The sequence below is a fragment of the Salvelinus fontinalis genome, chromosome 9 (assembly GCF_029448725.1).
Source record: "Salvelinus fontinalis isolate EN_2023a chromosome 9, ASM2944872v1, whole genome shotgun sequence".
NCBI classification, from domain to species: Eukaryota; Metazoa; Chordata; class Actinopteri; order Salmoniformes; family Salmonidae; genus Salvelinus; species Salvelinus fontinalis.
The window spans coordinates 53,929,553-53,942,525 of NC_074673.1; the positions used below are offsets into that span (position 1 = coordinate 53,929,553).

Consider the following 12,973-nt stretch of genomic DNA (forward strand, 5'->3'; position numbering starts at 1 on the left):
TCAGTTCCTCACAGACTCTGCCAAGAAATTCATTATGGAATTAAAATGTCAGGAAACCCATTTAAAGTGACAACCAGTAAAGCAGTGTCGAATGATTTCAGAGTACCATCTAATTGAAACTGTCACATACATGCTTCTTTAATGAGCACACACCACCAGCCTGCTTTCACTTCTGTTATAATCTTTAAATGTATTAGGTTGAAGTGCATTGCTGGTTTGGAAAGAGGAAAGTGACATCACAGATGCTGTTGTCAGTCTTTCAATTACAATATAGGACATGCATAGGAAGTTTTAAGACAGGTGTCCTTTTTCTAATACTTTTAGTGCCTCATCTCCACAGGATTAAACCAGAGGTGGAAATGGGGGGCGGGGGAATGGGTAGGAACCGAGTCCCCAAAGTGAAAGCATTTTTGTAAAACGGTGTTTAATTTGAATTTCTAGGATTTGACATGGTCAGTCCCCAGAGTGACTTTTTCCAATTCCAACCCTGGATAGAACTATAAACTGGAATATTGTGAACCAGCTGACAAAACATGTTTGCCATCTAGGATTCACAATCAGTCATCCACCTAAATAACCATGCCTTGTACATTTCTGGGTGGTTTAATAACATCATAAAGCTTGTGTAAAATACACTTTGCAACAGCTTGCTAGGTTGCCTTGGGTTAAGCCGGTCTGATAGTACATTGCAAATAGAATCCTATTTCCTACAAGACAGGTGTTGATACTAACCTGTAATTTCCCATTCTGGAGTTCCAGGAATAGGTAGTCCTGCATCCCTGCAGCCAGGAGGAGGAGTCCACTTCGTCGGCTGGTCTTGAACTGCAGCGACAGGTGAAAGGAGGAGACATCTTGGATCGAAGTTATCTTGCAGAAACTGTCCCCAAAGTAGGATGCTGGGGAGACAAAAAATGAGGAGCGTTAAAGAAAAAAAAAATTCTGACATACAGTATTCTTTGAACAGTCAATAAATATGGTTAGGTGTATTTTTGTTAAGTATACAGTCACTTATTAATTCATATAGTTGCCAATTTTATCGACAAATGTGTGGTGTGGGGAGTCTTGGTACCAAATGGCATAGGGAAATCAACAGAAAATTAGCTTGATACCCTTTCATAGAGCTGGGCGATATGGACAATAAGTCATATGTTGGTACATGTAACTATTTTGCTGGATAACAACAAATACATTTTTTACTTTTTTATGGACAGTTCATTTACATTAGCGGCAGGGCTCTAGACATTTTTTTCCATTGCAAACTAAGACAACTGAGATGGTAGCCTCCCACTGGGCAAAAACCGGTTGATTCAACGTTGTTTCCACATCATATCAACAAAAACATTCTATGTGATTATATTGAATCGACGTGGAAAACTTATTTGATTTGAAATAAGTAATCAACGTAAGAGAATTTCACCCAACTTTTTGGGGGTGATTTCACGTTGAATTCAGGTTAGTTGAGACGTCTGTTATATGCCATGCTGTCATTGTTCTCTCTCTTTTTCTTGTCCCGACAGTGAGTTGAGTAGCTGTAATCGTTTTATCTGACTTATTTGGAGTAGGCTACAGCCAAACAGTAACCTGTGAGTTTGGAGTCAGTAAGCCGTCAATTCAAGAACTCGAGAACTGTAGTGGACGTTCTCTCATTTATGATCTATCGTGGTCATTACAATATGATATTGTTGCTATATAGCCATGTAGGCTAATTGATTAATCTATCAGTAAATGTATTCTAATGTCTTTGAAAAACTTTCCAGAGCTAGGACTAGGCTACTTGATGTAGGCCCATTCACTGTAAATGGCGAACTCTGCTTGCTCAGGGGCGAATCAAAACCATACTACAGCTTACTCTGGTTGTAAAATGTTGTCATGAACTCGATATTGGTGGGTAAGCAATACAGTATATACTCATAGAAAGCTGTGATTCTCCTCTCTGTAACTGGAACAACAGTAGTTGCTTTGAAAACTGTATTTTTCCCGCAATTGCATTTTGAGCAATGGTCATATGCTTGAGCTTCTCAGAATGCATCTCTCCCTCCTCTGTGCGCATAGTGGGGAGGGTGAGTGAGAGTGGTCTGCTCACACAGTAGCCGACAGCAAAAAAGGGACAGGCAGGAACCATCATAGCAGGGATCAACGTAATGTTTAGGTTATTACTGTTGACCAGATAATGGTTTTTAGAACAATCTACAGAAAACATGTGAAGCAAAATCACCAACGTTGGCCTATGCAATGTCGGTGTTGGTAATTTTCAGTTTATCGTCCCTTTGTATCATGGTTCAGCTGCAACTCTGTTCCATTGCATCTCTGCTGTACTGACCAACATGAAAAAGCTATTTTTGGATTAACTAAAACATTATCAGGCCTTGTACAGCTGTTGCTCTCTGAAGAGGTGTTCTCATCACTTCAAAAGGATTCTCTCACTGAGACATCAGTCATTATCATTAGAGAGGGTTTCTGGGAGCCAACTATGGGCTGTAGGGTTTCCCAGGCTTTTTGGCTGTCTCCTCTCCAGCTATATGCAAATTCAGCCATCTGCCTTGGACCACGCTCTCCGGAGCCCCTCTCCAACAGTAAACCACTCAGGAAGCCAATTATTTCCCAATAGCTTGTGCTCCTAAATAGCAATAGCTTGACCTCCAAGGCCCTGTTTCCAAGGCAGGGTTTTCCAAAGCCAGAGCCAAGAGACATAGAAGGGGGCTTTCCACAAGCCGCACACTCGCCTTCTGGGGATTATAGGTCAAACCAGAGCGCCTTTCTGGAATTCATCGAAGTGGAATTCTGACACTGTTCCGAACGACAGACAATGCAGATGTTCTGGGGGCCGGGAGGAAAAGACAGACATCGCTACATCTCACCCAGAACATTCCAAAGAGGGCACAGTGTCCCTCAAAGACTAACAGAGCACCCAGCAAGTCAGCAGCAGAGCACTCTTGCCAAGAGTAGAAGGCGCAATGCCACCACAAGAGACAGATCTAATTGCAAGACTTTGTGCTGTATAAAGTGCACGTGTGCGGTTATTCTGACTCATTATTGTAACTATAAAAGGTAAAAATATGCTTTCATGACTTATTCAATGTGTGTGTGTGTTTAGATGGTTGAGTGGTAGTCAGTATCTGTGTTTTATCAACATTAACGGCCTTAGGCCTACTGCCAAACGCAACCAGGGTATGTTCGTCCTGCGCTTTCTCATCCTGGAAAATGATCCCTTTCCAACCAGATCCGCAACAAACATTGGGAAACAAAATACTGCATTAGAGAGCCCCCAAACACATGTATACAGAACTAAGATAAGACAGGCGGCACAACTTTTAGCGTCTCGCCCAGGGCCTTTGTGATCACACTGTGCGCATTTGAAGGTGCAAAGCTTGCTCTTTCATGAACAAAGACAGTTGTGATTAACTGTCCCCGTACAGAGCCAAATGCACACAGTGACCTTTAGTGGCACACAGCACAGTTCTGCTCTCTTGCCAAGGATACACAATGTAGGCAACTCCCAATGTTGAACGATACAATTATTCTAACTGTTATCACATGTACAAACACACACAGCAGATGATGACTATATTATACGTACTATATTTACAAACCATGGCAAAGTGAAAATAAGCAAGTTGCAAAAAACGATAAAAATGTTCACTAATGAGAGTTTACTTTCCCTCTAAAATGAGCATAAGAACATTATAATTAAGGCAGAAACCTGTTATTGGTGGCAGCGGTGGGATTTGAACCCCGTGCCTCCGAAGAGACTGGAGCCTAAATGCAGACAAATATTATGGCTATATGCAAATACTGAAGATTGTCAGGAAGCCATGTCTATACGTTTCTGATTGTGTCCAAGCTGTATATGCTTCAGAGAACTCTGGGGACATGGTCCAAATACGAGACGTCTGCTAATAGAACAGGAGCCTGCGGCTTGGAACCAAAAATAAAAATAAACTGTTCTCTAAAAGTCAATTAAATTAACAAAGCAAATCCCAATGAGCTTCATGGTCCTTAAGCTGGAGCTTTAGCTGGATTGTTCTCAGAGAAAAGGGGATAAAATACTGAAGTAGAGGGTGATGCCAAACAATTCTGCTGAGGGATTTTCTGGTCCGTGCTGAGCTCACTGTTCCAGCCTGTGGGGAAGAAGCACCATTTTGTAACGAGATACAATGGTCCTAGTCTCAGCAGAGTACCTGGAATTCACTACCTCCCCTAGAGTGCTGTGAATAGAATACACGTGTAAAGAAATTGGCCATTTTTAAAGGGTTTGCATGGGGTTTTAATGTTCCATGCTTTGTTTTTTCGAGGCATTTCTCAACCTTTATTGGCTGACAGCCCTCACTACCATCAGCCCACTCACAGAGTGAGCAGAGGTGTTCCACCTCTGTATGATTCACAAACCTAGACCACAACCTAGAGACAGTCACTCTGTGGCCAAACAAGACAATATCACAAAAATAACACTGATGCTGATTTCACAAAAATGCGAGAACTTCCTTTGTCAAATTGCAGGTGAAGTTCAGGACCAGTTGGGTAGCATTCGTAAAACGTGTGGTGCTAACTCTGAAAAGAAATGGCCTCCCGGGAGCGTATAGCCTAGGTGAAATCTAGCCTTGTTGATCCATGGTAAAGCATCATTAAGTTTGAGTTATGGTTAACATTCTACCAGAGTAGACAGAAGACCTGAGTTGTAAAACAGCTGAGAGGTTTGGTCTCACATGTCTGTCTGAGTATGTGAGAGTCATCACAGCTCCTCTGGGAATGCACTAGAACTGATCTGAAGACAGCTCTTATCCCCCTTAGCCGCCACACCCAAGCTAACACTGCTGTATTGTGCATGGGCAGTGTCCTGGGCAGCAGCCAATGCAGATGGCTATAATTTGATGACTGACTGAGGTTGTATTTATAGTGTTCGGAGGAAACTGAAAGTGTCTTCTATTCCTCAGACCAGTGAATTAATTTCCCTCTTGTCTTTCATCCCCTTCTTTCAACCCCTGCTCTCTTCCCAGCTAACAACAAATGTTCCCACAACTTTAGAGAACATTCCCTTAAGAGTCTCATTATGTCATTACCTAACGTTTTCATAGGAAAGCTCCAGTGCAAGGACTGTGTCCAAGAGCCCATTCCCTTAATGTAAAACGGAACTTACCCAGAACGTGGATACCATGTTCTCAGAATATTCAATATTAATGTTTCAAACTTGTTTCATTGGAACATTGCAAGACTGTTCCAGTGTCCAGTTTTCTGAGGGTTACAAGAATAGTCTATCAACGTCACACCAAACATACTCAGAACATGGTTGCAATGTTGTCTGAATATAAGATAATCATGTTCTGGACACGTTACATGGGACATTGCAAGAACATTCACATGTCCAGTTTTCTTTGGGTTAGGAGAATATTCCATCAACGTCACTCCAAACATACACAGAACACGGTTGCCATGTTCTCAGAATATTCAATGGAATGTTCGAGACACATTTCATGGAAACGTTTCAAGAACATTCCTGTGTCCAATGACGTTTGAAACATAGTTCTGTCATGGTCCCCTGGAGATTTTTGTGTAGGTCCCAGCTGGGATGTCCCTAAAGATGTTCTTAGGACGTTGCCAGATGGTCCAGATGAAACGTTCTCCTACAAAATATTTCTTTATACACCACCAAATGTTACTGTAGTACAGTGTATGATTGGTGAACCACTGATTCATTTCCCAGCTCTTTGTATGTTGGCAAGGGACACCCTCACACAGGAGCAGTGCTTTTCACATACACATTTTCAACTTACATATTTGATTTCATTGTGCATGTTCATTTATACAGTAGTTATTATACAACATGTCCTCACCTGGGATTTGAATGCATAATCTCTTGGTTCACAGCATTCCGAGCTTCCTGCTATGCCACCATCTCACTATTCTCTCATCATTGATTTGATTGGCATATTTCAGCAATTTTGGGGTTTTCTGTAAAGTCTAGTGATGCTGGGGCACATTACTCTGTTTTAATGTTACTCTGTAAACACTCTGAGAAATAACAGGGCTGAGATTTACTTCGAAGTGAAATCAATCATCGACACAGACGTGCTGGCGTAGCAGGAAGATTGTAAATGCTGTGAACCAATAGGTTGTGAGTTCAAATCCCCAGAGAGACATGTTAAATAAACATGCACAATGTAATCCTGTGTCAAATATGTAGGTTGAAAGCACTGTGTGTGGATGTCCATAACTTTGCCAACAGACAAAGAGTTGTAAATGGATCAGTGGTTCAATGATGGACAATAGTTACAAGGGGTGATGTGTAATGAAATAATTTCTGTCTTTTTGAGGCCATATTGCAACGTCCATTAGGGACGTCCCCGGAAAAAAGCCGGGAAGTAGACAAATTCCTCCAGGGACCATGACAGAATGTCCTATGTTTAAAATGTCCTCGGACACAGGAATGTTCTTGCCACGTTCCAATGAAACATGTCTAGAACATTAACCCTTAGATAACTGGACACATGAATGTTCTTGCAACATTCCCATGAAATGTGTCTAAAACATTAATATGTTATATTCTGAGAGTTCTGTGTACGTTTGGTGTAATGCCGATGAAATACTCTCCTAACCCTCAGAAAACTGGACACATTAATGTTCTTGCAACGTTCCATGAAAAGTGCATCGAACATTCATATGGGATATTATGAGAACATGGCAACTACATTCTGGGTAATGTCTGTTTGACATTAATGTTCTCCTGACGCTAATGTCAAAACATGCTAAAGAGGTTATAGGAGGTTTCTGCTAACGAACCTGTTAGTTAGGGGGGGAACAATCTATGTATCTGGACAGTAAAACATCAGGGTAACATTACAGGTAACATTACAAAACCTTTTTCTCTCCCTACAATTGTTAGCTGGGTTTTTGCTTTCGGGCTCCCAACACATGTCCGGAAAACACATGAGGAAGAGGGCACAGGGGAAGGAAGCGATGCGTTGTTTGGACTGCTTCCTTCTGGCCTTGTGACTTGGCAGGGTGATGAGTCAGATTCCTCTGACTATAGATGCAGTAAAGAGGTCAATGAAATGCAGACCATGGCGGATAGAAGGAGGACGCCGGATTGGCACACATTCAACAAATCTGATCTAACGAAGTGGATATTCGTTAAATCCGTCATGATTTATTTATTGTAACAGACCCACAATGTGGTTACTAATATCCAGTTTGGATATATTTGGATGTTTTCGCCGCATAACATTTAGAAGATGTCCCTTTTCAGGTTTAGAAGAAGTGACTGCTAAATGCTAACTCCCGTTCGTATGCGCTGGTAGCGTAGCTAGCATGCAGAAATCAGTGGTGGTAGTCAAACTCGTTTTTAACTGCAATGCAGTTGATTGGTGACGATGACATGAATATGTGTTGGGGTTGACATCCATACAAGCATTATACTCAGATTATTACCTCAAGATAGTGTGAAACACACACTTAAACAACAGCCTTAATGTAGGCACATTTTTGCTGGGGGGGCAAGGAGATTTGGTATCTTTCCCCCAAACGTTTCCATGGCATTTCTAGTGTTCTGATCACGTTTGCATGTATTCTCTAGACATGAAGACACCATCCAGATCAGATACAGGTGTGCAGGCTTAGTGTACATAACCATACCCCTGTACACTCAACATGAGCTTTATTACAAAATGATGTTTTATTAATACTGATGTGGGCCTATTGTCCTATTTGTAGATTACGTGTGTCACAGTCCCTATCATAATGCAGATCGCATCAGCATGTTTATCTGTACGAGCACCATGGAAACCTTTTTTCCATGTGTGCCCTCCTCCATAGCAACAGCCACTGGCAGCCACTGATTCACCAAACAAACCATCTACTTGCGTAGCAGTGTTAAAACTCTGGTCAACTTGCCTATGAATAGCGGTCATGTTGGTAATTTGTTTTCCTTACTGGGATGTGCCTGCCCACTCTACCAGCCAGTGCAGGGTGATGTTCTGGATAAAATTACATGAGGGATGGGCTGCTGCTGCTATTCCGCGATAGAGTAGATCTACTAACGGATATGATGACATTTACTGTCTGAGACCATTCTAAGTAACATGACAGTGATATGAATGAATCCATTCAAAGTTTAATGACAATAATGTACAGGGGTTAAATTGGGCCAGGTCTCGCTATGATCCAAATCATGGTAGGTAGGCCGGCAAACTTTGGTCATTTGAATTATTTAATGAAAAATTGTTCACAGAACATTTTCCACAGCCAACAACACGAGTAAGCAATAGCAAAATCAGACAACCCCATAGTTAAATAGTTGATCTATTCTTGCTCAGCCTGTTGCATTCAGTGCCGCACAGGGAGTGAAATATAAATGGCCAGTCATTGTACAACATTTCTATGTGCAGTCGCGGGAAAACACTCCTTTTAAAGCAATTTTGATGGCCACTGTTAAAAGGAGGATCCCAGAGTTTTCTTTCGTTACGAGGCTACACTTATTTCTCAAATCTAAGATTTGAGCCCTTTTCACCAAGATGTTTTTTTTTTAAACCACTTCATTGCAACACCTACAGTGTTATTCACATGCAAAACTCAGCACGCTAGCTGCTCTTTAAAGGAACCAAACACACACAGTAAAAAACGAAGTGCTTTGTAAGACAAACTAGTGCCAACTGAGCTGCCACCACCACCTTAAAGGAGACGATACCTTAACTTTGCTGGAGTATTGAAACACATGGTTGTGAGGGTATTGGGACCGATTTAAGGTGTATTGAAACATTCATCCTGGGGTGTTCTGACATGGTGTGTTGTAACACCACATAATTAAGAGTTGTGCTGCACATTGCCAGAGACTGGGAGCCCTAACCCAGAAAAGCTTGACAACACTTTTATGGTGTTTCGAGTCCTGTGTAGTGCAAAATTAAATGCCTTCTCTTTTGGTCGTTTCCTCTCTCTTAAGCTCCTAACCACTATGATGGTGTTTCAAATCCTGTCTAGTGCACAATTAGATCCCTTCCTCTGGAGTTTCCAAATATTGTAAATGGGAGTCTCATCTCTTATTGTATTTTCCCTGCTCTTATATGGTGTGTTTATTTTCTCCTCGTCTGTAATTACAAATGGTCAAATGTACGTTATTATGCTCAAACGAAGGACACAGGAAAAAATAGTTTTGTGAAAATACTAATTATTCATTATCCTGGACAAATGTATTGAGTACAAAATTACTTGCAAATTATCAAATGACAACAAAAATGTAAATGTCTAAGATATTTATCACATTCCTCTAAAGCAACAGAAATGTGGCATTTTTCACATTCATGAAAAACAATATGGACAATGACAGCTAATGTTAGCAGTAGCACTCATACAAAACTTGTAACAAACTTTAGCCCAGGGCTCAATGCGAGTCACTAGTCAGTCATCCATTATTCTAATGTCCTGTCCTGAGTCTATATATTCAGATGATGGTACAATACATGACATGGAAGGTTGTTCAGATGAATTGAATCACAGTACAGTAAAGTTAGGACTTTTACTTAGACTATTAGCATAAGCAGCCGAAATGCTACACAAAAGAAATGTTCTTATTGAGTGAATTCCTGTTCTGTTTCCTTCTTCAATGAGATAACATTGTGTTTTCACGTTTCATTGACACATACTTTCTTGGATTGCTTTGGAGAGTTTCATCTGAGTGTTTGGTGTGCCCTCAACTGTCTAAGTTCGTGAAGGACTGGAATACAGGGAAGGCGCCGCAAACTTACCTATTTTTATACTTTACCGTAGAGTTTACTAGAGGGCACACCTGCCCACAAATGCCCACCCTCCACCTCTATGCCTCAGACTGGGGGAATTCTGAACAGTCCAAAAGCACAATGTTTGTAGTTCACATTTTGCCTTTAATCTTCTGTTATGAAGGTATGAAAAAATAAAGGTGGAATTTCAGCCCCCCAAAAAATTATCCCTAGGCCCTATTCAGACTTGATATAAGATGATTTAATGTGGACTAAAAACATGTATGACTGTAGTCCATAATTGAGTCCATGTTGTCTACTCTCAAGTCTGAATCGGGCCCCATGTCATCAGTGTAACAAGGTTGGTTCATCACACCAGTTGTATCCTGATGACTGGCTGAGTGGACTAAGGCAGTTTTTGACAAGCAGGAGACCTGAGTTCACATCCGCATTCTCACATAATAAATACCAGTGATGAAGGTTCATGTTGTACATGTTACCTCTGATATAACTTACATAGCACAAAAAATCTGGAGTGTAACATTATTTACAATCTCACAAAGTTTACCCTATGAGAAGTATTCAAATTCTCAGTGTCTTCTTCAAAATGTTAATTAAAATATTGACTCAAAATTCAATCAATATTTATAATAAATCAACATTTATGCTTTAAACCATTTGCTATTTTAAAATATGTACAATTGATGTCAGAAGATTACATACACTTAGGTTGGAGTCATTATAACTCGTTTTTCAACCACTCCACAAATTTCTTGTTAACAAACTATAGTTTTGGCAAGTCAGTTAGGACATCTACTTTGTGCATGACACAAGTCATTTTTCCAACAATTGTTTACAGACAGATGATTTCACTTATAATTCACTGTATCACAATTCCAGTGGGTCAGAAGTTTACATACACTAAGTTGACTGTGCCTTTAAACAGCTTGGAAAATTCCAGAAAATTATGTAATGTCTTTAGAAGCGTCTGATAGGCTAATTTACATCCTTTGAATCAATTGGAGGTGTACCTGTGGATTTATTTCAAGGCCAACCTTCAAACTCAGTGCCTCTTTTCTTGACATCATGTGAAAATCAAAAGAAATCAGCCAAGACCTGGTTCATCCTTGGGAGCAATTTCCAAACGCCTAAAGGTACCATGTTCATCTGTACAAACAATAGTACACAAGTATAAACACCATGGGACCACGCAGCCATCATACCGCTCAGGAAGGAGACACGCTCTGTCTCCCAGAGATGAACGCACTTTGGTGCGAAAAGTGCAAATCAATCCCAGAACAACAGCAAAGGACCTTGTGAAGATGCTGGAGGAAACAGGTACACAATAAAACGAGTCCTATATTGACAAAACCTGAAAGGCCGCTCAGCAAGGAAGAAGCCACTGCTCCAAAACTGCCATAAAAAAGACAGATTACGGTTTGCAAGTGCACACGGGGACAAAGATTGTACTTTTTGGAGAAATGTCCTCTGGTCTGATGAAACAAAAATAGAACTTGGCCATAATGACCATCTTTATGTTTGGAGGAAAAAGGGGGAGGCTTTCAAGCCGAAGAACACCATCCCAACCGTGAAGAATGGGGTTGGCAGCATCATGTTGTGGGGTGCTTTGCTGCAGGAGCGACTGGTGCACTTCCCAAAATAGATGGCATCATGAGGCCACTGACCTCAATCATATAGAAAAAGCGTGTACGAGCAAGGAGGCCTACAAACCTGACTCAGTTACACCAGCTTTGTCAGGAGGAATGGGCCAAAATTCACCCAACTTATTGTGGGAAGCTTGTGGAAGGCTACCCGAAACGTTTGACCCAAGTTAAACAATTTACTAATTGAAAATACTAATTGATTGTATGTAAACCTCTGACCCACTTGGAATGTGATGAATGAAATCAAAGCTGAAATAAATCATTCTCTCTACTATTATTCTGACATTTCACATTCTTAACATAAAGTGGTGATCCTAACTGACCTAAGACATGGAATTTTTACTAGGATTAAATGTCAGGAATTGTGAAAAACAGAGTTTCAATGTATTTGGCTAAGGTGTATGTAAACTTTCCCGATTTCAACTGTATGTCACCCAGGACATACCAGGGACATACATTTACAGTCATTGAGGAGCTATTTCTCACACAGGACCCAAGCATTGTGAAGGCAAGCACAACATAATTTTTGCCTCTTTTCAGATTCCCATCTACCTCCGCGTTCCCTCAAGATTCACCAAAGCCGCCGGGGCAAAGATAAATAAAATATTCAATATGGTGGCCATTAGACATGACTCAGGCGGTGGTCTTCTCCCTGTGAATAATTACAACGGTTCTGCCCCTTCGTAAAAACTCACCGCGCTTACACATGGAGTGGGAAAACATAGGACCCTTCCATCTTAGAGAGAAACATAATATAGTGGTGTAAGTTCAGCTGTGAACTCGACAAGAGAAATTAGGGAAAAAACATGGGAACGTTGAACTGGAGAATAACTTTGATTTAAAGGATACTTTGGGATTTTAGCAATGAAGCCCTTTATCTCCTTCCCAGAGTCCGATGAACTAGTGGATACCATTTGCATGTCTCTGCGTGCAGAGTCCCTGTTGTCTGGGCTTGGTTCACCAACAAAGAGGGGAAATTTGGAAAAAAGTGTCTCATCAAAATTAAATTATGGTTGGTGTCACACTTTTGCCCCAGCCCCAGCTAACATATCTGACTCCCAATAACCAACTAATCATGATCTTCAATTCAAATGCAATTCGTTTAATTAGCTGTGTTTGCCACGGATGGGAAAGAAGTGTGACACCACTCCAGCCCCCAAGGACTGGAGTTGCCTATCCCTGCTTTAGGGCTGCCAGCTGGTTGGAGAGCAGAATCGAGTTCCCCCCATGCATGGAGAATCGTTGTACTTAGTCGCATCCATCATGTAGAAGCCAAAGCTCTGGCCTACATTTAGAGGCGGGAGAAGCCCCATTCCAATTATGTCCACAAAAAAAAACATGTCTAAGATGTGTAAAAGTCTGGGTAAAAAGTATTAATTGATAATGACAGTAGTTTACAGTCCAGTATTCACTGTTCGCCTGCTTGACAGATAGCAGTGACGGAGATAGTGGTTGCTTGTCATGAATAAAGTAATGTCTTGTAAAGGTTCTGTATGCTGCCTCTGTCTGGTCTTAACTTTCAGTATAGTTGGCGTTCCACTCTTCAAACCCTCCAAAAGGTTTGTTCAATTATTCCAACTTGGAACATTTTTGAGGTGCAGTATAATG

General features: G+C 41.0%; 1 protein-coding gene across 1 annotated transcript in view; it reads right to left on the minus strand.

The window, feature by feature from the left end:
- Nucleotides 1–12,973, minus strand: part of cspg4 (chondroitin sulfate proteoglycan 4) — a 100,104-nt gene that overhangs the window by 40,413 nt on the left and 46,718 nt on the right. Inside the window, exon 2 of the mRNA XM_055934910.1 lies at nt 733–896. Coding sequence (XP_055790885.1) covers nt 733–896 — 164 coding nt within the window. The remainder of the gene's footprint in view (nt 1–732; nt 897–12,973) is intronic.